This window comes from Trematosphaeria pertusa (assembly GCF_010094035.1).
Source record: "Trematosphaeria pertusa strain CBS 122368 unplaced genomic scaffold BU26scaffold_25, whole genome shotgun sequence".
In the NCBI taxonomy this organism is placed as follows: domain Eukaryota; kingdom Fungi; phylum Ascomycota; class Dothideomycetes; order Pleosporales; family Trematosphaeriaceae; genus Trematosphaeria; species Trematosphaeria pertusa.
Window position 1 is genome coordinate 155,248 of NW_022987236.1, and position 27,724 is coordinate 182,971.

Genomic DNA, 27,724 nt, shown 5'->3' on the forward strand with positions numbered 1-27,724 from the left:
GCCGCCCGATCCCACTTAATATTCGGTCGCTTGCACCGCTGGCCTTCTCCGCACACCACCACCAGCAGCTCCCACCGGCGCTGACAATCCGTGCGGACTCGGGGAATCCGGCTGGCGTGCTGAGTGAAGAAGTGCTCCAGGCTGCTCTGAGCGCTGCTGCTCAGCCTGCCTCGCCCGCCGATGTCACAGAAAGGGACCGAGAGCGCAACCTTCACACGCAGAATGTTCTAAGGGCCTTCAAGGCCCGTAGCACTTAATAGCACTCAGTTCCAAAAATGCTGCTGCACCAAACATCCAGCCCGAAACCCCGTTTTTAATAGCTCCTTGAAACCGAACCCGAAATCCGGTCACGTGCTGGCCCGTCTCCCAAGGTTCGCGGTACGACAAGCCTGACACTGGACGCTCGGGCGGCTCGACAAAGCTGAGTTGAGAACCTTGGGAGCGCGCGCTGTTCTCGGAGTTTGCTGCCATGCCCGAGAAATGATGAAATGATGGAAGGCTGAGGTGAGCTTGCCGTGGTGGTCCTGCACCTTGCCAGGCACCGTTTCTTCCTGCGGAGTTATTAGGGTGAGGTCATCAGGCACGCCTATCACTGTGCCTGCCGGCCGATTACTGTACGCTGTAGTCTAGCTCAGTCAATTCCGCCTCAGTGGAAAGCGGTCATTTACGCCCTACTCTGGGTCCCTCTATCGTCATCCGCGCAGGGGATTCCGTGCGTGCTCTGCTCCTCGACCGGTGTGAGCATCTGTAGGCGCTCTTCGCGGTTAACCCACTTCGCCGCTGCCACCGCTACCGATCGTCTTCGCATACAGAAATTACTCATCTGCCCTCGCTGGCCTGACACCTACCGACTCTGCCACTGCGCCAATGCCACCCCCTTGCCCTTCCCACGCAACCCGCCTCGCGTCGTCATTGAACAAAACGACCCACTTCGCATCAGCTGCTTCCCCTCCATTTCCGCAAGCACGCAGCGCTGCAGGGTAGAGAGAAAGCGGTTTTTTCCCTTCCTGCGTGCGCCACGCTCATGCCGGCTTCGTATGCAGGTCGCTACATTTGTCGGCTGGACCGCGGCGTTGGGAGCTGGCGTGTGAGTGGGAGTTCTGGCCAGGTGCCAAGGCTGACCGCTGATGGGTGCCGATCTGCCGATAGTGGCCAGATGGGAGGTTGAGTACCTGAAGAAGCTAGATTTCTAGATTTTAGAGCATGGAAATTTTGTTCTGAGGGATGCTGTACTGCACAGTATGGGGCATGTGAATCCAAATGGCCAGAGTTCCCTGGGATGGAGGAACGCGCTCTTGTCTTGGACTGCGTCGGCTGGCGTCGGACGTACCACGTCTTCGCGGAGATAGGATTCATAGGAGTGCAGAATGCCGCGTACATCATTTTGAATATAGAGAGAATCAGTGGAGAGTACCTAGGTACACAAAAGCAGACCAACTAGAACTAAAAACAAACACACAGACTGCCCTCCCCGAGACGATGTATCGGAACACCGCCCAGCTGTATGCCACATCAGATAACCGACTTGCTATGCTCGTCACGCAACCGCCCAGTACAAATGAAAAACTGCCATCATACTTTGAATCAATTTGAAACAACAACCAGCAGCATCGGTGTTCAGACCGCCTCGCACCAAGCACCAGAATTGAGGACAGCCACCTGATACATACCCATGTATACTTTGGACCGGTTCGAATGGGCCAGGCAACTTCCGGTTTAACCACACTCTTAGAGTTTGGGGCTTTGAGCTTCTGCTTCTTCTTTCTCGATCTTGGCGTTCAGTTCGGCAAAGTACTCGTTGATTACCTTGGCGATACGCTTGACGAGGTCGCGGAGGCGCGCTTCGGTAATGTTGAATGGAGGGGCGGTGATTAGATGGTCGCCCTTCTCACCATCCATGGTGCCGTTACCCGGATAAACGTAGATGCCGGCCCTCTCGACTGCGAAGGAAGTTAGTTGTGGATGGGGCTTGTCACACGGGGATGTGGTTCATACATATCTCACGGAGCCCTTCGTAGACACGGTATTTCACGTCAAAGGGTTCTTTCGTGGCCTTGTCCTTCACGAACTCGAGCTGCAAGAGGTCAGAAACAATGGAAATAATGCATCCAGGAAGGCACTTACTCCCATGAAGAACCTGACCCCGCGGATGCTGCCCACATTAGGGTGATTACCGAGTGCTTCATGCAAGAGAGTCTTTTCCAGGAGGTCTCCCAAGCGGCGGACATTCTCAAGGAGACGGTCCTCCTCGATTATCTTCAGAACCTCAACGGCCGCGGCGCATGTCACGGGATGGCCTTGGAAAGTGTGACCGTGGACGAAGATCCCTCCGGCGAGAGCGTCGAGGACATGCTGACCGCAGAGCATGGCGCCGATAGGTTGCGCACCAGCCGCAAGACCTTTGCCGATGACTTGGATGTCTGGGACAATATCGTAGTACTCCCAAGCGTGCAATGTGCCAGTGCGACCCATGCCGCACATGATCTCGTCGCTAATGAAGAGAGCGCCGTGTCTTCGGCAGACTTTCTTCATTTCTTTCAGGTAGCCAGGAGGAGGGGCCGCACAGCCAAGAGCCTATTGAACAGTTACTGGACTGCATACTGCATACTGCATACGGAATATGCACGACGCAGATTACTAAGACCATTGGCCAACGGCCATCGAGCTTAGCCGACCTTTTGTGTAACCAAAACGCCGAACTACAACTTGACGACAAGTCGCCACTCCTAAGCCTTAAAATATTGAAAGGAGAAGAAAAAGGGAACAGTTGACTTACAGCCCCAACGACTGGTTCTGCAAAAAAGCCTACCACATTTCCTGGACCGATCTTCTGGAACGCCGCCTCCAATTCCCCTGCTTTCCTCGCAACGTATTGGGAATCGCTCTCACCCTCGCGGCGATCACGGTATTCATTACAGGCGGGAATGTGATGGACTTTGAAGGGCAGCCAACGCTCAAAAGGCTTTCGACGCGCTCGATGGCCGCTCAAGGCGAGAGCCCCCGTGGTTGCGCCGTGATACGATTGCTCTCGAGCAATGAACCATTCTCGCTCTTCTTGGCCCTGGTCGTAAAAAAATTGGAGTGCTAGCTTGATAGCCGCCTCTACTGCATCAGATCCTGTATAGTATCAATATCGTTATGTACTAGACACTTGCAGGTACGACTAGACTGACCGGAATTGCATACCCAAGCCTTTGCCATGCACCCATGAGTAGAGCTGACGAGCTTGCGGCACAGCGCCTCGTACGGCTTGTTACTAAATGAGAGCGATGGAAAATAATACCCCATGAGGACCGCCTTCATAATGGCATTCCCGATCCGCTCTTTGTACCCATGGCCAAGACTCGCCACCGCGGCTCCCCCAGATGCGTCGTACATGGAAGAGCCGTTGTCCAAACGATACTCGTTGTCCGAATCTGAGATGGCCATAGGGGGTATCTGCCCAATGTTACGATGGAGGACGGCGCTGTGAATCGGGGTTTCGACGCCAGTGGGATCAATGTCACTGTTACTTGGCTTGCTTTTTTTGGCACCCATGGCGGCGGCGGATGTTGAGGGGTGATGTGGGAAGGATGTTGGAGATAGGGGATTGGGATGACAATAGGGCTTGAACTGAAGAACAAAGAACGACAAAAGATAAGGGAAGGAACTGAAGAGGTACATATACCTTGGAGCCACGCCGTAAAGCACCCACAAGCTTCACCGACTGTTTGCTTTAGTCAACTTAGTGGATCATGCCCCAGTAGCGCCGGTAGTGAGCTTGGAACTACCGGGGTGCAGGTTGATCATGGATCATGGGGAAAGCGCCTAGGGCAATTCTTAGCTGACCAAAATCGGACCATAGTTGTGGTGCTCGGGATGCCGAGCCAAACGAGCCTAATATCCTTAGCGTTAGGTTGGACAATCCGGTTTGATAATACGTATTCTCTAACGATAGCTCTTTTTCCGAGATACACCCACGCCTCTCCCAGGAGACAGTGTCAGCTTTCGGTGATCCCTTTGAGAATGAAGACTGGAAGCCGCCGACTTACCGTATTTTTGGAGTCTATATGTGCCTCAAAAATACTCTATTTTCGACCAATGGAAACAAAACCCCCGTTACCCGGCCGATAATGTCCCTGTTGGTGGAGCGGTATATCAGGCCAGATCTTACACGAGGAGGACTAAGACACAGCTTGCCGATGCCGACCAATCTATGAAGAACAACAGAATCAACCAGGTTGGCGGGCCATGCAGTCGTTTCCGAAAGCAGGTTGAAGAGACGAGATAGAGGATTAGAGAGTATACCTTGGAGAAGCACAGGGCACATGCCCCTTGCATCCGCTGGCTCGTCGCCCGCATAGCCCTACTGGCACGGGTTCCTAGATGCTTAGCACATGTCGGGCCGCTGGCAGCAATCGGGACCCCTCCGATTTCCCCGGGATGTTGGAACACTGATCAACTGGCGGGCGTGTCGGAGGGTTTCTAGTAAGGGTAGTGGACGCCCTACACGCCCCTCTCACGAAGAGCCGCCCCTAGTCCTTCTTTGGTCGGTCTGATCGACGCCACCGGTAGGCGACTTAGAGGTGGCTTCGGTTCTTAAGCCGCCCTGCCAGGGCGGCTCGTGGGGCGTATCGGCATTCAAAAGCAGGCAGGTGGTAATCCGACTGCCGAACGTTCGTCGCCGTAGGAGGTACCGGCTAGAACGACACGTGTGTTCCGACACCGACAGAAACAGACAAGATCCGAACACGGTATAGGTGCTGTGATGGTGGTGAGTAGCTGGCATTAGCCTTCAATAGTATAGGCTATTATGGTGCCCGGATTCCCTCTCTTGACAAGGCATAGCGGCCAAGAACATCACGAGCCAGACAGGGGGAGGCGTGGAAGGCGGAGAAAGTATCCAAGTCATCTTTCCGCAGGACAACAGGTGCCGATAGTCAGATGGTGACGCAGGGTCAAACGGGAAGCGTATCGGCCTGGACGGCGCAGCCAGAGTCGAAGTGTTCGTATACGCCTGCAGAAGAAGCAGAAGAAGTGACAGCGCCCGGGATCAGAGCGAACGAGAAGAACGGAGCTGCAAAGTCTAAGCCCTGAGATATACTCAGCCGTAACACCCTGATCCATGTACTTAGCACCGGTCAAACTCAATTAGCCCAGGTCAACGACGGGAGGCGACGGGCTGCGAGGAGGACCAGTCGACGGGGCTGTTGGGGGCCGGCTTGTTGGCCCTACCCGTGCCGTAGGGCAGTAGCGCTGATTGTCATGGATAATCCTGGACGCGGTCAATCATGGCGGGCCACCAGGCGGAAAGCAAACGATGGGGATGGTGGAGTTGGCTTGTGAGCAGATCGGGTCGGAAGAGGGGTGCTGCACGCTCGGGCCGAATAGGAAGGTCTTCGGCACTAGGCACGCTAGGGCTATTATTCCTCCCACTTCGCACTTCGCCAAGCTATCGTCGACTCCCCTCATTCACGCTCGTACCGCATACAACTCCTCACTTCGGTATATATCCCGGCTGCCGTGGGGCTTGCCGATAGCAGCACTAACTCATATGCAGCGCCTTCCCCGTCATCCGACCAGACGTGCGCCCATTCTTCGGGGCCTCGCTCGCATTCACAGCGCACTCACTCACTGCATCAACCATGAATCCACGGATAGAGGAAGTCAGTGACTCGGACAGCGATCCGCCCGAGGCCGATCTCTCCGATGTCTCTTCTCTCATCACACCCGCGCAAATCCCGAGTTTCCCCTCTGCCCCGTCGCAAATGCTACAACCGCAGTCTCCGCTCGTCAAGTCCTCAGCCGATCGGGAGAAGTCTAAACACTTCCAGTGCCTGTATCCCGTATACTTTGACAAATCACGGACACGAACAGAAGGGCGTAGGGTAGGAGCCGAGCTGGCTGTGGAGAACCCACTCGCGCGGGAGATGGCTGATGCTGCCGCGAGTCTGGGACTAAAGACCGTCTTCGAGCCGGACAAGACGCATCCAAAAAACTGGGAAAACCCCGGCCGGATACGCGTCCTTATCAAGCAGGACGGCAAGCAGACGACCAGGAACATCAAGAACAAGCATCACCTCTACATCATGATAGCCCAGTACCTGAAGGCGCACCCCACACAACAGAACACGCCTTTTAGACTACCAATCGCGGGCCTGCCGACGCCTAAGGAGCTGCCAGAGCCCGCTATACCCAAAGGGTGGAAGATGAACAGGATCCTGCCGCTTCATTCTCCCGCCTTGACCGGAGGCGGTGTGAGCGACAATTTCCTGCAAGATATGATGGCGGAAATGCAGGGGGAGGTGGGCGGGCCTGGGGGGAGCGCCGCAGGCAGTGGAGGCGCCGGCAAGAGCAGAAAGGACAAGAAGAAAAAGTGAGGCAAAACACGAGCATTTACGCCCAACGGCATGCACTCAGTCGTCTGGCATAGGAAGCGACTAGCAAGCGGTCAGAACGCCTGTGACGTGTTGACCGTATGCCTTACCCGAGCACATGAGAGGAGCGGAATGCACCATTCTGTGCAGCTGATCGAAGTCACGGGCTCAGCAGTCGAAAGACATTCGACTCCATAGTCCACAGAGGCCAACCGACTCTTTACGAAAAGAACTCAGCTTGATCAGATCAACGACGACACGCATGAACTTCGCTCGTCTCCTTTCTATTTAGCAAACAACGTGAAGTGGCACATGCTTGCTGCACATTAAAGCCACACCGCGATCTAGGTATCGTATTCCAACTGTGCAGAGCCGAACAATCCATTTCCTTGATCGCAAAATAGCGAATTAGCATGCCTTTCACTGAAGGGATTCCCAGCCCTGTCCTTGCAGCTTCATGCAGATCATCGCGCCTCGTTCTCTGGCATCTGCAAGTGTTCTGCTTGGCGGGGGTTCCACTGCTGTGGAACCAACACTCCCTGTTCCCCGCCTAGGCCGCAGCAATGAAAACGCCCTGATTTTCCGACCACTCGTCAGCACATGCAGTGCATGCAGTGAACGAGCTCAACGCCCCCCAAAGAGGACTTCCTCCTCTTCATAAGTTCCCTTTTCTTCCTCACCTCTGATCGGAGCGAATGACAGCGACACTTCTGGAAAGAGCGACTTTGCAAGGGGTAACACTCTAAGAGCGTACAAGCAGACGAAAGAGACGACCATTGCGTTCAGTTATCTCCAGAGTGGACACCCTCAAGTTCCACAATCTCGGAGGGCATACCGATAGATATGCCAGCTCTTCGCTAATCAATTCGACTTCACGCTGGGATATTCGTGGAGCAGCAGCAAGGAGTGTCCAGCTCTTGGCTTCTGCGCTCTTCGACCACAATCTACCTACAGCCTTGGCCGAGAGAAAGCGAGACGTGCGCGTCAGACATCCTAAGCACTGGAGGCGAGTCATTGACGCTCTCACTGCACGATCTATATGCACGTGCAAGGAACCAAGTCTAAGCAATGGCTTCCACCTCTAAAACATGAATGCGAGTACCCCTCGTTGCTCTGCGGCCACCATCCTACCGAGCCAGACGGCGAATGATCTAACTTCACACCCAAACCGCTATCGCACTGCTCCGTATATGCACTATTTCACGCATACCACACCATCGCACCTTAGGCCACTCGGCGAGCTCCTCATCGACCATGCTTTAAGCACCCCCAGTCCGACTCCTTCAAGCCACCAGCACACCGATCCGATCTGATCCCGACCATTCAGGATTCCAGCTCCCTGGTTTGCCAGAACCTTAAGAGCGCCATCTGCATGATTTGCTGCAGCATCCCAGCCCCAACCCGTATCCCCGCCTTTTCGTACGACATAGCATTGCACGCACTTCATGGTCTAGGTGTCTGGATTCCCGCTTTCGGCGTGGCATCGCGTGGTTCTCACGCGTTTCAATGTGCCGCTAGGTCTGGACTTTCTATCCCGTGGATGCCTAATGGTCTCCGAAAGTTCATTCTGCCGAAGCCGACACCCGGGTGGCTTGCACGAAGCAAGCGGACCGAGACCGCTTGAGCGATATTCCGCCCCCAGCCATGCACAGTCGATGATGCGGTGGAGGGCTTGTCGTGCTTAACACAGGCGTGCCGAAGTGAAGACATGCAGGACGGACTACGGCGCCGGCAAGCATGGTTCACTTGCGCGAAGTGCGTTCCTCCGATTTGTAGATTGGGCTAGACATCTAGCGGCAGGAGACGTCTCCTACGGGCTCTTTGATCAAATGAACTGTGGATCTCGAAGCAATAGAAAACATCTCCTACGGACCCCTTGATCGAATCAACTTGTGCCTTTCGATTCTCAATAGTTCGGCCAAGTAGCTTGTAGCACTCCAGGCTTTGGGTAGACCCCCTTCGACTTATATCATATCATGAGGTTGAAGTCGCCCTGCAGAAGCCAGGCGCGGGTCCTTTCCTGGCTGCGCTTCAATATGCCATCGGATCCCCTAGCCCGGCGGATGGACCGACGTGCGTACAGCATGGCATGACTTTATCCCATCTGTCATCGGCTGTTTTAGTCAACTGTCCAACATCATTACGTCACCATAAGAGTAGATAGCAAAGTCTTTCCTTGTTCGAACGTCTTGATTTGATATTGCGTTGTTGATTTGACCGTCATATCATCCACATATGTACCCATTCCATGCAGGATAGTATGGTATGCATCTAACAACCCAACATCTGATCTGGCCCAGCCTATAATGGCGAAGAGAAAGAAGAAGAATAAAAAGTAGACAACGAAAGAAAAAAGATGTGAAGACGCGTCATGCGTCGTGGCCACCCGCGTCAGCGCTCCTGGAACGGCATTTACAAGTTAGGCTGGTCTGCGAATCCAATGCGAGGCGTCGAGCTCATCTCGTGAACAACATACTTGCTCTTGAGGAAGATGTCGCCGAAGATGCTGAAGCCGATGCCCTCGTTGGTCTGGATGCCGCCGTAGCAGGTCGAGGAACCAGTCTCGACAGGAGCGTAGTTCATGTACTTGCCCGGGATCTTCTGCTTGACGCCGCCAACGGTGAGCGAGAAGTCGGGGAGGGAAGCGCTGCAGGGGAACACGTAGCCGCCATAGGTGTTCGAGTTCTGCGAGTTGGCGACCTTGGCGTAGTAGGCGGTGACGACAGCGGTGGGAAGGTAGAGCAGCGTGGTACCAGTGTCAGCGATGCCGTCGATGCTCGCCGTGGACTCGCTACCGGTGCCGACGGTGTAGCCGGTGGCCGTGAACTCCCACCATCCGTTGGAGGTGTCGACATTGACGTAGGTGATGTCGCCCGTATACTTGGAGCTGTCGAGGAAACCGAAGTCATAGGTGCCGGCGGCGTGGTACTTGAGGGTGACGGCGAAGAGGGGCTGAGCGAGATCCTGGTGCACAGTGTCGAACCACGTCTTCTGGGGATTGGGCCTGATGGTGTTGAGAGAGCTGAAGGAGAGGCCGAGCAGGCCGTCAGTGTCCCGGTCCTGCTGGAATTGCGCAGAGACGGAGGTGGCAGCCTCAACGGCTTGCGACGTCGCGGTCACGCCGCCAACGACGACCTTGTCCGCATACACCTTGCCGGAGGCTCCTGAACCATCGCCATACGAGATCCTCCAGCTGGCGCCAGACACCGCCTTCGAGCTGTCGACCTTGTAGTAGTCATGGCCGGACAACTGCGCCGAAGGCTGGAGCGAGGAGAAGACCCACCTAAAGAGCTCGTTAGCGAAGTTCAGGTTCAATGCGCGTAGATTTCGGGGAGCAGGGATGTAGCCACCGCCAACTGCCGGCCGGAAGATATCTCGCCAAGTGCTAAATTAGATGAGCTGTATGCGAAACAGCGCATTGATATCAAACCAATGCTCCTTCCAGCCTGTGGAACGAAACAATCCGCCGCTTGAATGTCGACGTCAAGCCAGCCGACGATCTGTTTCACGCCAGGATGAATGTGGCTTGGCAGGAATCCCGAAAGGGTAATGATGCGTGATTTTGAATATATTAACTTACAGATCGCCGCTACCAGTGTCAAAGTCGAGTTGGACAGTGGTGTTTCCAATCGTGACCGGGCTGAGGTACAGAGAGTCGTACTGGTCGGCAGGCACAGCGGGAGCGGTGCCATTCTCGGCGGCAGCAGTCAAGACATCGTTGTTGGGACCGAGCTCGGCAGCCTTGAGGATGTGCGCGGGCACAGCCTTGCCGTACTTGCGGAGGGTCTTGGCCACCTGCACTGGACCGTTCTTGACGAAGGTCTTGCGCTCAACCTGCTCGATCGTGAAGGCCTTCCGCTTGTGAAGCTCGACGGGAGTGGCGCTGACAGTGCTGGCAAGGGCTAGAGCCGCGGTGAGGTACGTGAAGGAAGGCATATTGGGTATCCGCACTATGTACTGCGAGAAACGGAAGGCGAATGAGAAGAAGAGAAGAGGAAAGCGAAAGGAGTCCTCAGTGGATGGCCGACGGTGAGGATGGAGGCCCAAGCAACGGCGGGAATAGACATGCCTTTATACTCAGAACCCTTCAATGCAGCACGGGCATATAGTAGGCGTAGTAGATCCGCACCTCCCTTGCTACAGTATGTGGCGCTGCGGTCCCGGGGCCAGCGAACGCCCAGACTTGCGGGGCGATCACATCTTCAATCAAAGACGCGCACTATTCAATGCGAAGCCTTTCTTGGCAGGTACCAGGAGGAGGTGGTGTAGAGCGATCAGGCAGGGAGAGGCTACCTTCTGCTTTGGGGTCCACTCCGGGCGGTGAGGCGCATGCACACCATATCCGACGCGTACATCGCATGTTGAAACGGCGCCAGAAAGCACCGAGGATATTGTCCCGGTAAGAGCCTACCTGATCTGTGTGACCTTGATGCTAGAGAGACAGATTGAGCGCGTTCGCTACGAGCATTGGCCGGCGGAATGAATTGGAGGAGGCAACCGCTCCACCGTTGTTGGCTCGGCGCGGACCGACAGTGCCTCGTTTCGTAGTCGCAGGTACATGTTGGAGGGGGGACGAGCCGCGTTCTATTGGCGAAGCTCCAAATGAACGGACAAAGGCCTCTGAGCAGGCTGCTGGAAATAAGCCTTAGTGGTGCTGCAGGCCAAAAGCAAGATCATGATGTTGCAGGAGACGCGCTGGAGCCGACCAGTCAAGGCGCAGAAGCGCGGCATCAAGCATCGCCCCTGTGTCCTTGGCAACGGCAAGCTTCTGGATCTGAGAGCCACATCCGCTGGAAGCTGGGGTTCCTGAGCGCTGTGACTGATGCCAAGCTAGTAAATTGGTCGGGTTGTGTTTTGAATCGGTAGTTGACTGACATTGACAGCGAAGAGTAACCCGGTGAACGCGAGCGGCGTACCGTGTTTCGTTTCCGCGCCGCGCGACTCTGCAAGTACCACCGTATGGCACTGGCACCCGAGCAGCTTGCTGGCTTCCTGATCATCATGGCCCTGCGCACCGATGATGTAGCACGTAAGGCATTGTCGACAAGGCGCCATGGAGGGGCGGATGCGTGGCCAGATTCGTCACACTCCCGCCAATTGCCTCAAGCGATATAGATTGAGAGGGTGACTTGCGTGCGCAGCACAAATTAAGAGCAGGGAACAAAGAGCGCGCCGTCTGCCATGGGGGGGCATGCGGGCAGCGGCAGAGTGCCGGGGCGACGATAAGGGATGTGGTTGAAGAAAGGTTGCACGCGATCCAGCACTCTCGCTGACGCTAACCCATTCCGTTTGGTCTTCTCCCCGCTCCACAAGCTTCACGCCCAGCCGCCCAATGAGTGCTTCTAGCTGCTTTCTAGAGCGTAGTCGCGATCAAACATGCGGCCAACCAGATCAGACTTTGTGCTGTTCCGCTCGTTCTCGACGTGTGGGATATCGGGATATCGGCCTACCACCTGCCCCTTTCGGACAGCAGCCTTGTCGTCGATCCGTCATGCTCCCCTCCACGACGCAGCATCTCCAGGTCTTCGCTGCATCTGGACTCGAGCTTTTAGTGTCCGGTGCAGAGCGGTCGATAAGGAGGGTGTCAAGCACTCGTACCAAGCATTTCAACAACACAAAGAAGCTTTGCACGAAGCTTGGTGCTGTACGAGCATGCGCTTCGATCACACGGAGCCTTAATCTTGGAAGCGTGGATTCACCAGTAACTGCTGTGGAGACAGTCTAAGCGCGCATCACCCGTCCAGATCTGCTACAGTACCGAGTGGTACCTGTATGTTTCAGCCCGCCCGGGATCCTCCGTCGCGCACATGCTGCCAATCCAAATTTCACCGGCTACGCCGACATCCACCAACTCGGGAGAACGCAAGGCCTGATCGCAAATCGTTATTTACACAATATGATGACGTCGTCGGCCAAGCCCGAAAGCAAAGGATCCCGCGGTTCTTGGATGAGAAAGAAGAGTTGGCCTCGCCATGTGGGCAAAGTCCGGAGCTAGAGGCCTTACGGCCCCAAGATACCATTATCCTACTTCCAGAACAAGACAGCTAGCCGAGCTGGATCTGTATGCAGAGCATGTCGTAGAGTGCAACACCTGCTGAAGTAGTCCATAGCACCGGGAGGTGCCGTACCCGCGTTTAGAGCTCGGAGTCCCTTCAGGAAGCTAGATGTCAACTCTCATCCGCACCCTCGACGGCGTCCTGCAGCTGCGATAGTGCTGCTTCGTATGTTCTCTTTCGATTGAACGTGACGTTCCACTGGCTGTACTCGATTCGCTTAACCTTCCTTCCACCTCTTCGGATACTATCGCCCTTCGCTAGTTGCTTCCAGAACCAGGCGGCTTCTGTCTTTGTAAACAGCGTCCAAGCTTCGCCGGCCTTGCCAGCGCGGGCGGTTCGTCCAACACGGTGCACGTAGCTAGTGATACTTGTAGGCAAGTCATAGTTGACAACGTGGGTGATGTCTGGGATATCCAGCCCTCTGGACGCAGCGTCGGACGCGATTAGAATTTTGACATTACCCGTGCTGAAGGCCTTTAGCAATTTTTTCGAAGCCTTGGCCGTTGATGACGGGCTCATCGTCTTGAGATAATCCTTGAGCGACGGTTCAAGAACGGAGAGTAGATGAGAGAGCCTTGATGCACTCTCATTGCTCTGGGTAAATACCAAGACCCTGCTCTTTTGACCGCCAATCGATTTGTTTTCTGACTCGGATTCGTCTTCTGACGAAGTATCGGGGCTCGAGGAGTCCTTTCGTGCCCCATCGGAACTCTTGAAGGCCGCATTAAGCAAAAAGTAAAGCAGGTATAACGGTTTCCTCTGGCCATTACCCACTGGAACCGCATATTCGTCCAGCGTTAAGGGCAGCTCGAAGACATCGGCGTCATTCGTGACCTGGTGCTCTTCTCCTGCCTCATCTTGCACCACAACTAATTTCGGTCGCTTCAATCTCAACATACCGAGTTTTGTCAGATCCTTTTCCATAGTCGCACTCAAAACGACTTTTGTAATCAGCCTGCGAGCTGGTAGGGCGACAGCCCATGACGAGCCCTGTCTTTGCTTCCGAAGGCGTTCTTGGATGTCCATGAAATCATTGGGTGTCTCGCCGTGTAACGCGTCCATTAGCATGGTAGCCCACCCTTGAAAATCCTGCTTCAGCAGCTGGTCCGCTTCGTCGATGACCAGCCACCTGACAGACCGCAAAAGGAATCCGGTAGTAGATTCTAGGTGTTCTACAAGTCGTCCAGGAGTACAGATGAGGATATCCACGCCGGAGTCGTACCGGGGAACATGTTCGATAGGCATGTGCATCAGATCATCAACGATCCCACCTTTCTCGACGAAACCCGTCTCCAATTGTCGCGACGCCCTGTCGTGCAGCTCTTCAGCTCTTTTTGGATCATACTGTGCCCTCAATTGGACAAGTTGTTTCTGCTCGGTGGTGAATGGGACACTCCCCACAGCTGTTCCGACCTTGATCTTAGTGCCCAGGCACAGATCTTCCGCAACTCGTACAGCCTGATCGACTAGCTTACGGCTCGGGACGATGATAATGGCGGATAGCGACGTAGTGGCCCGGTCTTTCAAGGCCTCGATAATTGGTAGTAAGAAGGCAAGCGTCTTTCCGGAACCGGTTTTTGCTGCGAGCGCGGTGCAGGTCAGCATCTGTTCTTTCCTTGCTGAAAGCCTTCAGGAGCGGCTTTCTGCAGTCGGAATGTCCTACGTACCTGATACACATATATCCCCCAGGTGCTGCTCGAAGCCGGGATGCAACATCGGCAACAGTGCAGACTGTACTGCTAGAGCCTCCGTAAAGCCCTGCGTATCCAACTTCCTCGCGAAAAAGGGCTGTACTCCAAGCTCGCTGAACGGCACGGTCTTAGACGCTTCTACGGTGACGGGTTGGGCCAGCCAGGTCGGCAGGACAGAGAAAGTGGGCTCGAAGGCAGGCTCAGGAACTTGCGCAGGTTGAGGTAGAGGCTCCAAGTCTGTCGGCATCAGCACTATGTAGTATAACAGCCACCTTGAGGTACTCTACCTACCGTGAAGCACTTCTGACTTGGCCTTCTCCTCCCCGGTATCCTCGGGGCTATCCTTAGCCTCTACTTGCGCCCTTCGCGCGACTTTATCAAACTTTGACAGTATTGTCCTATGCTTCTTTGGCATCGATTCGTCCTCCTCACCTTGCGCCTCGTCGAACTTCGCGTCTCGCTTTCGCTTCTTGGGCTTCTTGACCGGTTTGGGAGATTCCGGAGACGCTACTTCGACATGCACCTCAGACTTTGATGCCTCTACCACCTGCGCCTCTTGATCAGTCTCTTCATTGTCTCTCCTCTTCGACTTTTTCTTCTTCTTCTTGTGGTGGGACACCTCTGGCGAAGCGTTCGGGCGGGGTTCTGCCGGGTTCGGTGTGGGTGCGGTGGCTGAAGAGCTTTGCGGCTCTGTTGCCAGCTTCGGTGGTATCCAGCGCGCGTATATGGGGCCGCGCATTTTGGGCATTTGGAGGTGGTTGAAAGTCGTTGCAGCTCGACGTGCTTCTGAAGAAATTCCGAAAGTGCCAAGACTTCGCGGAGCTTGCACACGCCGACAGCCAATGACGCGTGGGCTCGAGCTCCCAGCTTCCTTCGGCGAAAGTTGATGGATGCTGTCCTCAACCGCCGCAGCTTTCTAACTAGCGCATCTTGACCTGTCATGCATTCACATTTTGCGCCGAATCGAGGAGACCGTCCTCGAATACACCAAGATGCCCTACAACATTGCGTAAGTTCTCCAACGAATCCTGCTTGGCCATGATGCTCACTTCCCCCCCAGTATGGTTAGCGACAACTTCTTTCCGCAGCCGGGTACGCTTCATGCCTCTCCGAAATTGTGTCTCCAACGAGGTCTAATCTATTGAAGGTGGAGTGGAAAGTCATATGTACCAGCTGTCCAGCGTGAGAGCCCTCCCTCTCTTCTCGCGCCGTATTCTCACAAACACCAGAAACTCATAGATCGAGGACACAAAGTGATCATCATTACACACGCATATGCCGGCCGAACGGGCGTCCGATACCTTACGAATGGCCTCAAGGTCTACCACGTTCCCTTCTGGGTCGTCTACCGTGAAACGACATTCCCGACCGTCTTCTCCTTCTTCCCCATCTTCCGGAACATAATAATACGGGAGCAGATCGAGATTGTACACGGCCATGCTAGTCTCAGCAATCTATGTCATGAAGCAATCCTTCATGCGCGGACCATGGGGCTGAGGGCGGTGATGACGGATCACAGCTTGTTTGGCTTTGCAGACGCCGCGAGTATCCTCACGAATAAGCTTCTGAAGTTCACTCTGAGCGATGTGGACCATGTTATTTGCGTCAGCCATACAGGGTATGTGGCGCCCTTAATGGCGGTGACTTCAACTGACAACCTCTAGCAAGGAGAACACAGTACTCAGAGCCTCGCTTGATCCCCTCATGGTCTCGGTCATTCCAAACGCTGTTGTCGCAGAGAACTTCCGACCCCTGTCATACCACTCCCACAATGCACGTCGTCACAGTGCGCCCGGTCCCCCACAGCCTCTGGGTCCACACGATACTATAACCATTGTTGTGATATCCCGCCTTTTCTACAACAAGGGCATTGACCTCCTTATTGCGGCCATTCCTCGTATCCTCGCTTCTCATCCCAATGTACGCTTCATAATCGCTGGTACGGGCCCCAAAGCAATCGACCTAGAACAAATGATTGAGCGGAACGTCCTCCAGGATAGGGTATCCTTGCTCGGTCCGGTGCGCCACGAAGAGGTTCGCGATGTGATGGTACAAGGCCACATCTATCTCCACCCGTCGCTGACCGAAGCCTTCGGCACCGTCATTGTCGAAGCTGCGTCCTGCGGACTGTACGTGGTATGCACTCGAGTTGGTGGTATTCCGGAAGTGTTGCCCAACCACATGACAGAGTTTGCAGCTCCAGAAGAGGATGATTTGGTTGCTGCTACTGGTCGCGCGATTGCAAAATTGCGGGAGGGAAAGGTCAGAACGGAGCTCTTCCACAACCAAGTCAAGCAAATGTACTCGTGGACCGATGTCGCGCAAAGAACGGAAATCGTGTACGATGAGATCAGCGGAGCGTTCAGCTATGATGAGCATGGCCAGGATGCGGGAGTAGGTGCTGCACGGTCCACTACACGGAGCCGCGCAGGCGTCCAGAGTTTCGCACTCATCGACAGGCTCAAGAGGTACTATGGATGCGGTATATGGGCCGGAAAGCTCTTTTGTCTGTGCGTCATTGTCGACTACCTCCTATACGTCGTTCTAGAGATCTTTGCGCCCAGATCCCGAATCGACATTGCCAGGAACTGGCCGAAGAAGGACTGTAGAAATGGAAAAGAGAAGGACGCGGATGCCGTCAAAGCTGGGGCCACAGTAGGCAGGAAGAGAAGCTCTCGTCACCGCAGAGAGAAAAGAGCAGAGCCGGATGAGAGCTAAGGCCTTACATACCGTGAGAGGCATCGTAATCACGATACTCTTCCAGAAGAACGTACAGGTTTCGCGCAAAAATAATTATACGATTACCCTACATCCTTCCTCAGTCCAGACTGAAGACCCAGAGCGACCGTCGAGAACGTAATACCTATCTGCGAGACCACCTAGGCGCTATCGAACACTAGTGGCCAACCCATCCTTCCCAACGCCGACAAATGCTGCTATGTACACGGATACAATACTGGAACTTCTTCTCCACCCCCCTAACGCTTTCGATGCGTTTACTTCCAGAACCAGTACTCGGCAGCGTAGGGTACAGTAAATTCGCCATTGATACCCTCGCATGTTTTAGGCGCCGCTCCGCCAGCAGTGTTTATCCGATACACCTCCTTATAGTCGCCATCAATCCCGTTCAGCTTCAACCACAAAACGCTTCCCAGGTCGTTCGTTCCCTTGCTTGCTGTCGTCGGCGCTGTAGAGTTGGCAATCACCTTTCCGTACACCATCCCATAATTCACGCTCTCGGTCACCAGCTTGAACAAGGGGACGCCCTTGTCCGTGAACTCGTGGTGCCCAGATAGCAGAGTCTCTGCGATTTCCGAGGTGGGAATTTCGTAGTTGAGGGCGAGAGCCGTGACGTTGGCGAGCACAGCGGGGGCGCGGACCGCGTTACAGGTTGCGTTGAAGAGAGAGGCCATGGCGCCCTTGGCTTTGGGGGTCTCGGTTGCAGCGGCGGAAGCGCAGGTATAGTTCTGTGTGCCGCGGCCGATGGCTACGTGGGAGAGAGTGAGGCCGGTGGATGGAGGTGGGAGGGGTGTAGGTGCTGGAGCTTGTCAGCTAATATTGAACTCGAAGAGAGTGAGAAGAGGGACATACCGGCTGGCATAGAAGCGGATGTGAGATCACAGACGCCATCCTCAAGTTTGCTCACAAGATCAGCGTCCAGATACCGTTTAGCAATGATATCTGCTATCGATGACCCAACGGTCCCCGTAGGGACAGCGAGGATAGAGGCCGGGCCTATGGCCAGGAGGATCGTTATCGGTGTTGTGAAGATCATTGTCGATGTGGGTAAAGGTCCTTCGTTATTGTTGACGTCGATGAGGAGGTGAAGTGGGTCGAAGTATTATATCCAAGCAAGCAGCAGCAGCAATGTGTCGTTCGTCGTAGTCGTCCTTAGTATACCGATCGGTAGTCTCAGGATCCGGATCAGAAATAGGCCAGGGCCCAACGTCAACCTCGAAATAGCCCAAAGTACCGTAAGGTAAGGTAAGCCCGTAAATAGCCAAATCTTGTATACGTGAGACTCTTTTCTTCGCCCGTGCCGTAGTAGGTAGGAAATTAGAAAGAACCAAGATAGGATCAAGGAAACAAGAGATACCCGATCTCTCTCAAAGGAAAAAAAAATTAACAAAAAGTTCGGAAAACTCTCTAGCACGCAACGCTCGAATATGGGAAGTTTTTTTTTGGTGATTGTTTGTTTTGGAATGGAAACCACCCTTGAGGCCCGCCGCGAGGCGGTAGATATATACATGCTCCCGTTCAATCGTACACACGTCCCCCAGCCATTCCGACTTTCCCATTGACAGGATCCTGTCCAAACGACCGTTGGCGCCAGCGGAAACCCTCGCCGCTCAAAAATAGATGTAGGCGCCGGTGATTGGTCAGACAGGGGTGAGCGCGAGCGGCTCCACGATAAACGAGGCCAAGTGTCCAAGCGCTAAAAACGCACAGATCTTCCGATGCAAGATCTAGGCGAGAAAGGGGATGGTGGCCGCGATTGCGAAAAGTCCCCAAAATAGCGCTTTTGGGCCTGGTGGGCGCGAACGCGGCTAGAACGGAGGAAGGGCGGGTCAGGATGGGGGAGCCGCGAGGCCTGCCCTGGGCGTAATGAAGTGCTGAGGGGCTTGTGAGATGTTTGTTGTTCCGTTGATGATGATGGGGAGGCGGTGGTTTTTGATGTCGTGAGAGTATTTCTGCCTTTGTTAGGCCAGACGTACACGCAATGCTATCACTCAGCAGCATCATACTCCAAGCCTTCGAGTCAAGAGAGACACATCACAAATCTCTTCCAAGCTTCCCTCCAGAATAGAAACATACTCATCTACGCGTCCAGCGCACAAAAGACAGTACCAGTTCTCCACCCTCCCGCAGAGCCGCTCGTGCCACCATTCCATCCGGGCACGAAAAGGCCCATAATTCTCCTCATACAGCACGATCCAATCGCGAACGAGCTAGTGCTTGCCAGCCAAGTCCTTAATGTGGCTTAATATAGCCGCTTCCAAGCTGCACAGAATGCCAGCTAATATCGCCCGATCGGGCGGAAGCAATGAGAGCGAATCGATGACATGCAGCTAAGCGCCTACCGATGCGCTATTGGCTTGTTCAACGTGGACTGCTGTGGCAAGCAAGATGTGGGATGTGAGTGGGGAGCGAGGGTAGAACGTCATTTCTTCTGCGTACATGGCGGGGAGGCGAGAGGTGGATGGGTGGTCCGGAGTGCGCGAGATGGGAGCGCGACGTTATGTACAATAGGTCCAATGGGGCTTCAATGGCCAACGTCAGTACTGAACGCTGAACGCCTTGAGGTTACGACGGGTTCAGCATGCGAAAACCTGGATGTTGGCATTCCAGGCTATCGTCGTGGAGATAGACTTGGTGCTCCTTGGCCGCCCGCTGGTCCAGGAGCAGGCCGTTCCTTCCGTACATTGCACTCTCCTCACACTTTCCAAGAATGTTCCATGGGCTCTCAGAATAGGTTTTGACGGATTTCTCGCATGCGACGCCAGAAATAGCGACTCGTCATACTTCCTTATCTTGAGGGATTGCGGGCTTAGACATATACCCCGCATGCGGATGCTCACGGGACCGATGCACGACCTCCTTTCGATGAATCAGCCTAGTTTCGTGGCTGCTGATAGCTTCTCGAAAAGCACGAGCTGGTAGATTAGCTGACACGGTAGCTTATCCTCCTAGCAAATCCCCCATACATATTATACCCCATTGTTAGGTCCCATAAGCCGTGCAGTAGTTCCACGTGTCAGACGTCCAGCGTGATCCGTTGGCCGCGTCACTCAAGTTCCAGTGAGTCTTTGAGTACATCGATGGCCCTCGACAAATCAACGCCATCAAAGGCGTAGAGCTCCACTTGGACCTTCAGAGTCCGTACCTCGGCCCGCAGATCTCCTTTCGATACATCATGGCCTCGTTCTGCCGCCACCTTCAAAACGCGCTTAGCTTCTGCGATGCGACTCCAGAACTGCTGGGGCTCTTTTGCGTATACCGTGGCTTCTAGCGGAAGTGAGAACTTGTGTGGATCCGATTCGAGTATGTGGAGCAGCTCATCCACGCCCTTCCACTTCTTGCCTTGAAACTCCCTAGATGCGCACTGGAAAAAGCCGCCGCGAGCAATCCAGTGGTCTTCGATCATTTCCGTGTTATACCACCTGGCATCCTGGTAGATTGCCGCATCTCTATGCCCGTCCTGCTCCAACACATACTGCAATGCTGATATTGCTTTGTCGGCTCCCCATTCACGGTCTGGCTCGAGCATAGGAGCAACGACGGCTTTCGCCAAGGTCTTGAGCGCCGAATCCGAAATGTGGACGAAGAGCACGGAATTGCAATCGAAGTCGTTCGAGGCTGTTGTGAAGATGAACTGAAGATGATCGAGGCCATTATCCGAAGGTGGAAGGAAAACGCTCAAAGGGATTCGCGGATTGAGAAGCACGGCTGATGGGTCAAAGTACCTGTGCGAATAAAGATGGTCAGCTTTCCAGTGGAAGGCGCCGATGTGAGAGTGCAGACATGATCCACTCAACCCTCTCTTCATTGGGCTTCTGCAGTTCCACCGCAATCAGCTGCTGCAACCACAGCAGCTTGTTCGAGAAACCCTTTGCGAGGCGAGAGCGGAGAACGTGCATGTCGTAGTTATAGAGCTTGTTGTGTTCGGCATGCGTGCTCAACGCCTTTTCATAGATAGGATTCGTCCGACCATAGAGAAGTGAAGCCTTCGCAATGCGAACTGGCGAGCGTGGTGCTTTCGAAGAGCCCAGCGTGATTGATGTGAAGATGACGCCGTTCCCTCTCTGAAGGATCGAGATCTGAGAAGTATAGACGCCGACCAGGGGGAGAAATATGAAAAGGATAACAAAGAAGAACAGAGCTCCGAAAGCAAAGCGGCTTCTGAGGAATGGTATCGACAGAGCATATAGCAAGCTCGGGGACCTGGCTCGCTTTTTGGTATCGAGTCGGAGAGGACTCTGCATCGTCGAATTTTATGTGTTAGTGGGCGACTAAGGTTAGCTTAGACTGAGCTGGAGACACGGTGTCCAGGTCCGCGAGGTGACGGAGCGATGGGAAAGTTGGAAGTTTCGTTTGTGAAAGGTAGATGATCCATGGATTGACTGCAGGCGTCACCGAATATTGCAAGCGCCTAGTCCGAAACGGGCCTAGTACGGCTTCCTCCCTGAGCGCACTCCAGGGCTCCACCTACGCAGGGCTTATCCCGTCGTCTTGACCATCACCAGTGCAATCCACGTGGGCTGGTCATGCACGCCGGCCAATTCTCATTCTTAGAAACCCGAACACGGTTACTTGCCCTTAAGTCGGGAAGCCACCAACATCGAACGACTATCCGAGAACAGATGCGAGAAGGCGGTTTTGGGCTCATGCAAGACCGGACGACTGGTCAATCCGGCGAATTATACGGAGCTCTGTCCGATGCAGAGAAGCTTGCCTATCCCGTCTTAATGTCCCGGGCATTTCTGCCATCCGGATCGCCCACCACATGGGCATGTTGACGTCCATAGCACTGCCGTCGAGGAATATTTCCCTCGCTTCATGGCAGAGCTCATTGAAACGGTTCAGATAAGTGGTCTCATTAAAATCTAGCATCAAAAATCCGCCTTCTATTCTTTTGGATGCTTCAGCAACCTACCTGGAGGGTCTTATCTGAGGACAAGGTTCAGTATTTGAGAGCATTCCCAATACGACGTCGTGGTCCATTAGTATCTAGTACTCAACCGCAACCCAACAATCCATCACTTCATGCAACACAGATGACACCTATGCTTCGGAATATGGCGACAGCAATGTTTCTCACCTCGGAGGCTTGTTTTCCGGCGATACCTTTGGTCTGCGCAACCATGCTGTGGTCGATCCCAAAACGCATTCCGCGATCTCTGAAACGGTGTTTGTTGCGAAACACCCTCCATGCGAGCCTGCGATAGGCTGCACGCTTCCCTTTAAACCAAAAGAGCGTTTCGATCTATTTGCGGATACCGAGGTTTGCATATCGCTGTGCAGCATCTCCAATCCGGAATCAGTGGGAACCGAAGAGGGTTGAGTACAAAGGTGCCTCATGTCCCAACTCGCGGTCGCAACAACTTGGTCTCTATTCTGAGCGAGGCTCCCCTTAGCACACGTTGTGCTTCCTCTTTCACCATTTGAGTTGAATAACGACGCTTGCTCCGTAAGCTCACTAGGTCGCTGCCTTAGGCGATCATTGAGCTCCATCGCGCATCACATCCCACGCCCCACGATATCCTCCCAAGAATCCGGATAAGGCATGCTCCACTCAGCATCGCGGGCCGTCGAATGCATACCCCGTCGTCAGCTGTACGCCGACCCAACACCCAAGTCAAGACACGCGCAGCTCTACCACGCACTTCTCAGCAAGATACATTCCTGTAGCTGTCCAGTCACAAGACCGCCCAGAGTAAGTCACATCACAGTGCAGGATTGACAGAACACATTGAAGTAAACTTTATCACTATTTCCTATTTCTCGCTTCAAGTTCATTTCCTTGAGCCATTTTCATTCCTCATTCTCCGAACCAGTCAGGAGCTGGCAACAGCAACAACAGCAAATATCCAAACCATGCCTGAAGAACCCAAGAAACCCGGACGCCGATGAAGGCATGATGAGCATCAAGAATGAGATAAAAGACGCGAGGAAGTCTAACACAATTGAGGGTATACTAGTATATGTCCGACGACAGACCAGACCAGACACTACCGCGACCACCACGAGGGACCATCAACAACCACTATCACTCTATCGGACAAGGTACAGGTAGAAGAGAAGAACTCCGTCTGCAGGGAGTGTTCTGCATCTACTCGGACTGCTCGCCCTCGGCATTTTCGCCCTCAGCGTTCGCATCCTCGGCGTTCGCCGCCTCGAGAGCAGCCTTCTCCTGAGCGGCAGCATCGGCGTTGACACCGTTGTCAGCAGCATCCTGGTCGGCCTTCTGGAGGTCCTCGAGCTCGGCTTGCCAGACACCGCCGAGGGTGGCAGCTGGGTCTTCGGCAACAGATGACCAGGTGGGCTTAGCGCCGAGGAGCTGAACATCGTTGGTCTTGGTCGGGAGGACGGCACCAGTGGCAGCAGCAACACCACCGACACCGCCAATGCCAGCGACGCCACCGAAACCGCCACCGAGAATGTCCTGAGCGATAAGGGTGCGGGAGTCGAAGACTGGAAGGAATATTAGTGAGCTGCGTTAAGCTAAGGTAAGACGGAGAGGTAACATACTCATGACAGTGTTGGTCTGGAAAGAACCACGGTTGGCCACAAGCACGCTCTGAGCGAAGACGTTCTGCTGGAACTGGTTGCCTCTGCCATCATCGATTGCGACCTGGATCTCCTGAACGACGAGCATGACAGTGGAGACGTCGTTGAAGTTGTTGCGGAAGTTGGCCTTGCGGAACATGTTGTTCAGGTCGTTGTTGAAGCCGTTGTTCTGCTGGTCGACGATGAGCACCTCGTTGACCTGCTGCACAACCTGCTGCTGGAAGCCGTTGTCGATGATCTGAAGGTTCTGCTCCTGGATCTGGATCACCTGCTGCTGCTGGTTGAAGTTGTTGAACCCATCGATGAAGTTGAAGCCATTGCCGTTGAAGCCGTTGCCGATGGCATTGTTGCGCTTCGGGTAGGCGGGCAGGTTCAGCGGCGAGTGGACGGGCTTAGCGACTGCAAGCTCCGTTAGTCTCTTGTCAAGGTAGGCATGTGTGGGCCACTTACCAGCGAAACCAGTCGCAAGGGCCAGAGTGGCAAAGGTCTTGAGAGACATCTCGAATTGTGTTGATTGAGGAGAAGGGTTGAGGAAAGCCCAGTTAATACTCAAAAAGGAGGGGATTAGAAAGGTAAGAAGATTACTACAAACGTCGCAGACGTAAAGAGCGTGATGCTGTCAAAGCAAAAGAGAAAGGCAAGTATCGACTATCAAAGTCTGTATTAACTGGGCTAACCCGAAGGGAATGACTGGAGAAGAGAAGTAGAGAGTGGAGTGGATCTGGATGGTGGTGATGATGGAGAAATCGGGACCACACCCTCAGGCTTATATTCTGCCTGCAACAACGCGCCCGTCGTCCTGTCAAACTGTCAAGCCCGTCATGCTGCCCCCGTCCGCCGGCGCACCACCTACCCGTCCCTGCCAAGCCCTCCCCTTCCCCCCAGCTCAAACGACTGCCAAGAGAGCTTAAACTGCTCTCCCTGTGCGCGCCACAGCTCGAATCGGCAGCAGGGCAGGACTCAGGCCAATCTGGGCTCCTGAGGATGCCAGGCAAGTGGCAGATCCTGCGCGCAGCCGTTCTTGGCACCAGATCGGTTCGCGAGGATCCGGAGACCGTTGAAGCCTGAGCAGGCGGCGTGCCGTGATGCGGGGTGCATATTTGTCACGTTGAGACGGTTGGTGATGGTGCGAAGGGGTGAGGATGTTGGTGTTGCGGCGCACATGAAACCCCTGTAGTCGCGTAGCAAGGGGTCTGTGACCCGCAGCGTCGGCAAATAAGCTCATATTCTCTATGCTATAAGACGTTATGGCAATGCGCTCAAGCAAGTCCGGAAACTGTGCGTCCCATGGTTGCTTTTCCCGAATCCTTTACCGGGACTCTTTAGCCTCATCTGCACCACAGCAACGCGCCCAGTTTTTGGCCTGACTAGCGGATCGACGTGATCAGATCATCTCAAGGGCCGACTCACTGCCATTGTTCTAGCCTCAAGTCAGTTTGAAAACAGGTGCTGTTTTGCACTGGGCTCCTCCCATTCAAATTGTCATTCATCTGCAACCGACAAGAGCCTTGGGCTTCAAAACGGGCCGGTTGATGTGATGATGTTGCTAAAAGTAGTGACGATTTCGACTCATGTACACGTACGCCCTACTGCTTCTACCTAGCAGCTATGCCAATCCGGAAGAAAAAGAAGAAGTGTGCTCGAAACGCCTACAAATGCCGTGATCAGACAGACGAGACCCGCTTTGGTCCACTGTCTGTCCTGTCAATTAGAAAACTGTCAACTCCAGGAATCTCCGCCACGCCAACCTTAAAAGCTGTGACTTATAGCATGTGGCCAGGTCAGCCACTCGTGATCCGCTCGAAGCGATTCTACTCCTCGTCCGTGTCAGTATCCGTATCCGTCTCGCTGTCGGAGTCGACGTCTCCTTCGGTGTCGCTTCCATCGCTTGAGTCGTCGTCCCGAGCCCTGCGTTTCTTCGTCGCGCCCGGCGCATCACCGGACTTGAGCGAGCGCATTTGGCCGGCAATGGTGTCTGCAAACATCGTCAGTTATGCCGTCTTCGCTTAATGCTGTTGCGGAACACAGCGGAGACTTACCCTCGTCCGGTTCACTGATCTCGTCCTCCTCTTCGACCTCCTCGGCTTTACTCGCATCCTCCACCACAAGCGTTACCTCCATCTTGGTGTCCATGCCAATGTAGCTGTCGCAGATCATGTACATGACAAACGTGTAGCTGCCCGGCTGAGGTGGGGCGCCGAACTGCATCTTCAATGTTTGCACGTTGTAGGTTGGCTTGCCGTCGTCGTTCAAGATTGGCTTATCAAAGGTGGAGAATGTGAAGGGCGGTACCGCAATTCGACCTTGCTTGCTGTCTGCTAGGAACACATGCCACCTAGGAGCGTGATCGCGAGCGTAGTACGGTGCATGAGCAAGAGGTGGCTGGATGGGCTTCTCGTCGGAACGATCATCTTTGCGCCCGGTGATGGCAGCTACGTCACCCTCTTCGGGATCAATGTCGAGCAGGTCCTTGGGGTTGACATCAGGGATGTTCGTCGCTCCAGGGGAAATAAATCGGGCCTTGAGCACAAACTGGACTAGACTGCTGGGGGTAACGTAGCGCTCTCCCACGACCTTGAAGAACGCCTTCTCGACGTGCAGAACAGGCAGCTTCGAAGCCACAGACATGGCTTTGCTGAACTGCGCCTCGGAGAGACGACCAGACGCTACTACACGTGCCTTTCGTTGATCAGCGGGGATGCGCATGAACTCTTGGATCGAAAGGTGGGTCCTTGAGCGTTCCGCTTCAGCGGCTTCGGCAACGGCAGGGGTGAAGTAAGGGAGCTGTTCCAAAGGCGAGGCGTTCGGTCGCAAAGCTTGGATGAGGTTCTGCGATGTGTGATAGGCAGACAGGACTGCCTTGGTGTTACCGTATGCCAGGGCGATCGAAGCATAGGCTTCATTGAGCTTGAGCGCAATTGGGGCAACCTCATATTTCTCTGATCAGGAGTCAGCTTACATCTGGTTGCGACACTTGTTTGCTTACCCTCATTGAGTGTCTCGTCGTCCAGCTCGATGCGACCGAGATATGCCCACAATAGCGTCAGAACCTTTCTGCGTCGACTGTCCTCTAGGTCTTCAATTTTCTGGCGTTCCTTCTTCGTAAGCGTCGTTGACACCGGTGACTCTGCACCGTCCGCGAGGACCTTCTGCTCAAGCTTTGAAAGACCGCTGTCCGCCTTGTGTCCGTCGAGAACTTCATTGAACTCTTCGCCGGTGCTCAGAGCTCCAATCACGCCGCTCTGGCCCTGGTCGTTGTCGTACTCGCGGAACAGCTTTCCAGCACTCGCAACCAAGATCTTTTCCTTCGTCACCTTTTGCGTTCCGTACCACCATTTGCCGACGGTATAGGGTAGGATGACACCAAGCGCGAGAGCGTACATGAGCAGGACGTATTTGCCATGACCCTCCGTGACGATCCACTTCGGAAGCGCTATGCCAATGCTAAAGCTCTGCTTCCCGTCCGGGTGACCGTATTGAATATAATTGTTCCGGATCTCCTCATCGGTGAGCGCCTTGAATGCCTTGGTGACCTCCACCCAGTGATCGTTGATAGACTCCTTTGTGATATTCTTCGCAGGGTCTTCGCGGGCCTTATCGGGGTGCAGGGTAAGGGAGAGCTTTCGGTAGTGTTTTTTGATCTGCTGTTCGCTGTACGACTGTCTTGCGGTCAGCAATGTTTCAAACGCCAAGCAGTGAACAGCGCACATACCCTAGAAACACCCAGCACCTCGTATGGATCCCAAATCTTCGGTACTGTGCGCGCAGTGACGATGATGAGATATATCATTCCCGCAATTACCATCCATCCTCCAAGGCTAACAATCGCCCGCTTTATCCTCCGCTCTCGCCGCTTCTGCTTTTTCCGCTGCCTCTCGATAAGACCAGCATGTTCTGGTGTAAAGTCCGACGGTATCCGGGTCGCGGTGTTCTCAAGTTCTAAAGGAATGTTAGAGAGATGGGCATAGTGGCTTTCGGCGACCGCGCACCTTTGCTCGGCTTCAAGAGCGAATATGTGACTGGAATCGTAACGAGACTGGTAATTGTGACAATGAAGTACGGGAAGAATTGTCCCTAAAAGCTTGTCAGAGATGTTGCGTATTTATAGTGCAGGGCAAACGAACCTGCTCATCATAGGTGTAGTCCGTCCCGGACATTTTGGTTAGATCGACTGCGGGACTGCTGGACAGAATACTTCGAAAACAGGGAATATAGGGAGGGACCGAAGAGGAAACCGCAGTCAGAGGTGCGGCGCGGAATTCAGAATTATAGAAAGCTGCTTCGGAGTTGTGGCATGGAGAGAAGGAGTGGGCGTGGCTCAAAGAAAGTTGTG

General features: G+C 54.2%; 9 protein-coding genes across 9 annotated transcripts; 2 read left to right on the forward strand and 7 right to left on the reverse strand.

The window, feature by feature from the left end:
• Positions 1–1,728: 1,728 nt before the first annotated feature.
• BU26DRAFT_441313 (PLP-dependent transferase) lies at positions 1,729–3,537 on the reverse strand (the record flags this gene model as incomplete). The annotated part of the gene is made up of 5 exons (XM_033824452.1): positions 1,729–1,940; positions 2,005–2,074; positions 2,125–2,574; positions 2,777–3,117; positions 3,174–3,537. The coding sequence occupies 5 exons, from the start codon at positions 3,535–3,537 to the stop codon at positions 1,729–1,731; spliced, it is 1,437 nt and encodes a 478-aa protein (XP_033676154.1).
• A 1,866-nt stretch (positions 3,538–5,403) lies between these two features.
• BU26DRAFT_181982 (SRP19-domain-containing protein) lies at positions 5,404–6,586 on the forward strand. The gene has a single exon (XM_033820393.1). The coding sequence runs from the start codon at positions 5,625–5,627 to the stop codon at positions 6,357–6,359; it is 735 nt and encodes a 244-aa protein (XP_033676155.1). The 5' UTR covers positions 5,404–5,624; the 3' UTR covers positions 6,360–6,586.
• Positions 6,587–8,768: 2,182 nt separating this feature from the next.
• On the reverse strand, positions 8,769–10,292 carry BU26DRAFT_441126 (acid protease; the record flags this gene model as incomplete). The annotated part of the gene is made up of 2 exons (XM_033824440.1): positions 8,769–9,639; positions 9,937–10,292. 2 exons carry the CDS (start codon positions 10,290–10,292, stop codon positions 8,769–8,771), a joined length of 1,227 nt encoding a protein of 408 aa, XP_033676156.1.
• A 2,231-nt stretch (positions 10,293–12,523) lies between these two features.
• On the reverse strand, positions 12,524–14,856 carry BU26DRAFT_611007 (P-loop containing nucleoside triphosphate hydrolase protein; the record flags this gene model as incomplete). Its single annotated transcript, XM_033836025.1, has 3 exons — positions 14,395–14,856; positions 14,080–14,340; positions 12,524–14,031 (listed from the first exon to the last, which is right to left on the reverse strand). Exons 1-3 carry the CDS (start codon positions 14,849–14,851, stop codon positions 12,524–12,526), a joined length of 2,226 nt encoding a protein of 741 aa, XP_033676157.1. The 5' UTR covers positions 14,852–14,856.
• Positions 14,857–14,979: 123 nt separating this feature from the next.
• On the forward strand, positions 14,980–16,960 carry BU26DRAFT_182065 (glycosyltransferase family 4 protein). The gene is made up of 5 exons (XM_033820394.1): positions 14,980–15,112; positions 15,164–15,195; positions 15,251–15,285; positions 15,333–15,721; positions 15,768–16,960. Exons 1-5 carry the CDS (start codon positions 15,096–15,098, stop codon positions 16,819–16,821), a joined length of 1,527 nt encoding a protein of 508 aa, XP_033676158.1. The 5' UTR covers positions 14,980–15,095; the 3' UTR covers positions 16,822–16,960.
• On the reverse strand, positions 16,824–18,286 carry BU26DRAFT_525358 (uncharacterized protein). Its single transcript, XM_033830489.1, has 2 exons — positions 17,695–18,286; positions 16,824–17,641 (listed from the first exon to the last, which is right to left on the reverse strand). The coding sequence occupies exons 1-2, from the start codon at positions 17,876–17,878 to the stop codon at positions 17,100–17,102; spliced, it is 726 nt and encodes a 241-aa protein (XP_033676159.1). The 5' UTR covers positions 17,879–18,286; the 3' UTR covers positions 16,824–17,099.
• A 1,602-nt stretch (positions 18,287–19,888) lies between these two features.
• On the reverse strand, positions 19,889–21,138 carry BU26DRAFT_611010 (glycosyltransferase family 34 protein; the record flags this gene model as incomplete). The annotated part of the gene is made up of 2 exons (XM_033836026.1): positions 20,626–21,138; positions 19,889–20,567 (listed from the first exon to the last, which is right to left on the reverse strand). Exons 1-2 carry the CDS (start codon positions 21,084–21,086, stop codon positions 19,889–19,891), a joined length of 1,140 nt encoding a protein of 379 aa, XP_033676160.1. The 5' UTR covers positions 21,087–21,138.
• A 1,777-nt stretch (positions 21,139–22,915) lies between these two features.
• Positions 22,916–24,094, reverse strand: BU26DRAFT_182136 (uncharacterized protein). Its single transcript, XM_033820395.1, has 3 exons — positions 23,842–24,094; positions 23,353–23,790; positions 22,916–23,295 (listed from the first exon to the last, which is right to left on the reverse strand). The coding sequence occupies exons 1-3, from the start codon at positions 23,888–23,890 to the stop codon at positions 22,934–22,936; spliced, it is 849 nt and encodes a 282-aa protein (XP_033676161.1). The 5' UTR covers positions 23,891–24,094; the 3' UTR covers positions 22,916–22,933.
• Positions 24,095–24,839: 745 nt separating this feature from the next.
• BU26DRAFT_611012 (DnaJ-domain-containing protein) lies at positions 24,840–27,719 on the reverse strand. The gene is made up of 6 exons (XM_033836027.1): positions 27,516–27,719; positions 27,381–27,465; positions 27,104–27,330; positions 26,378–27,050; positions 25,431–26,330; positions 24,840–25,366 (listed from the first exon to the last, which is right to left on the reverse strand). The coding sequence occupies exons 1-6, from the start codon at positions 27,546–27,548 to the stop codon at positions 25,203–25,205; spliced, it is 2,082 nt and encodes a 693-aa protein (XP_033676162.1). The 5' UTR covers positions 27,549–27,719; the 3' UTR covers positions 24,840–25,202.
• Positions 27,720–27,724: the final 5 nt, after the last annotated feature.

Coding starts and splice junctions, on each gene's coding strand:
- BU26DRAFT_181982 (XM_033820393.1), top strand. CDS start 5,625: ATGAATCCACGGATAGAGGAAGTCAGTGACTCGGACAGCGATCCGCCC.
- BU26DRAFT_182065 (XM_033820394.1), top strand. Junction 15,196..15,250: donor CAACTTCTTTCCGCAGCCGG/GTACGCTTCATG, acceptor AATCTATTGAAG/GTGGAGTGGAAAGTCATATG. Junction 15,722..15,767: donor ATTTGCGTCAGCCATACAGG/GTATGTGGCGCC, acceptor GACAACCTCTAG/CAAGGAGAACACAGTACTCA.
- BU26DRAFT_525358 (XM_033830489.1), bottom strand. CDS start 17,878: ATGATCTTCACAACACCGATAACGATCCTCCTGGCCATAGGCCCGGCC. Junction 17,642..17,694: donor ATCCGCTTCTATGCCAGCCG/GTATGTCCCTCT, acceptor GACAAGCTCCAG/CACCTACACCCCTCCCACCT.
- BU26DRAFT_182136 (XM_033820395.1), bottom strand. CDS start 23,890: ATGTCTCTCAAGACCTTTGCCACTCTGGCCCTTGCGACTGGTTTCGCT. Junction 23,791..23,841: donor CCTTGCGACTGGTTTCGCTG/GTAAGTGGCCCA, acceptor CGGAGCTTGCAG/TCGCTAAGCCCGTCCACTCG. Junction 23,296..23,352: donor CCAGACCAACACTGTCATGA/GTATGTTACCTC, acceptor TATTCCTTCCAG/TCTTCGACTCCCGCACCCTT.
- BU26DRAFT_611012 (XM_033836027.1), bottom strand. CDS start 27,548: ATGTCCGGGACGGACTACACCTATGATGAGCAG. Junction 27,331..27,380: donor GCTCTTGAAGCCGAGCAAAG/GTGCGCGGTCGC, acceptor ACATTCCTTTAG/AACTTGAGAACACCGCGACC. Junction 27,051..27,103: donor AGGTGCTGGGTGTTTCTAGG/GTATGTGCGCTG, acceptor ACCGCAAGACAG/TCGTACAGCGAACAGCAGAT.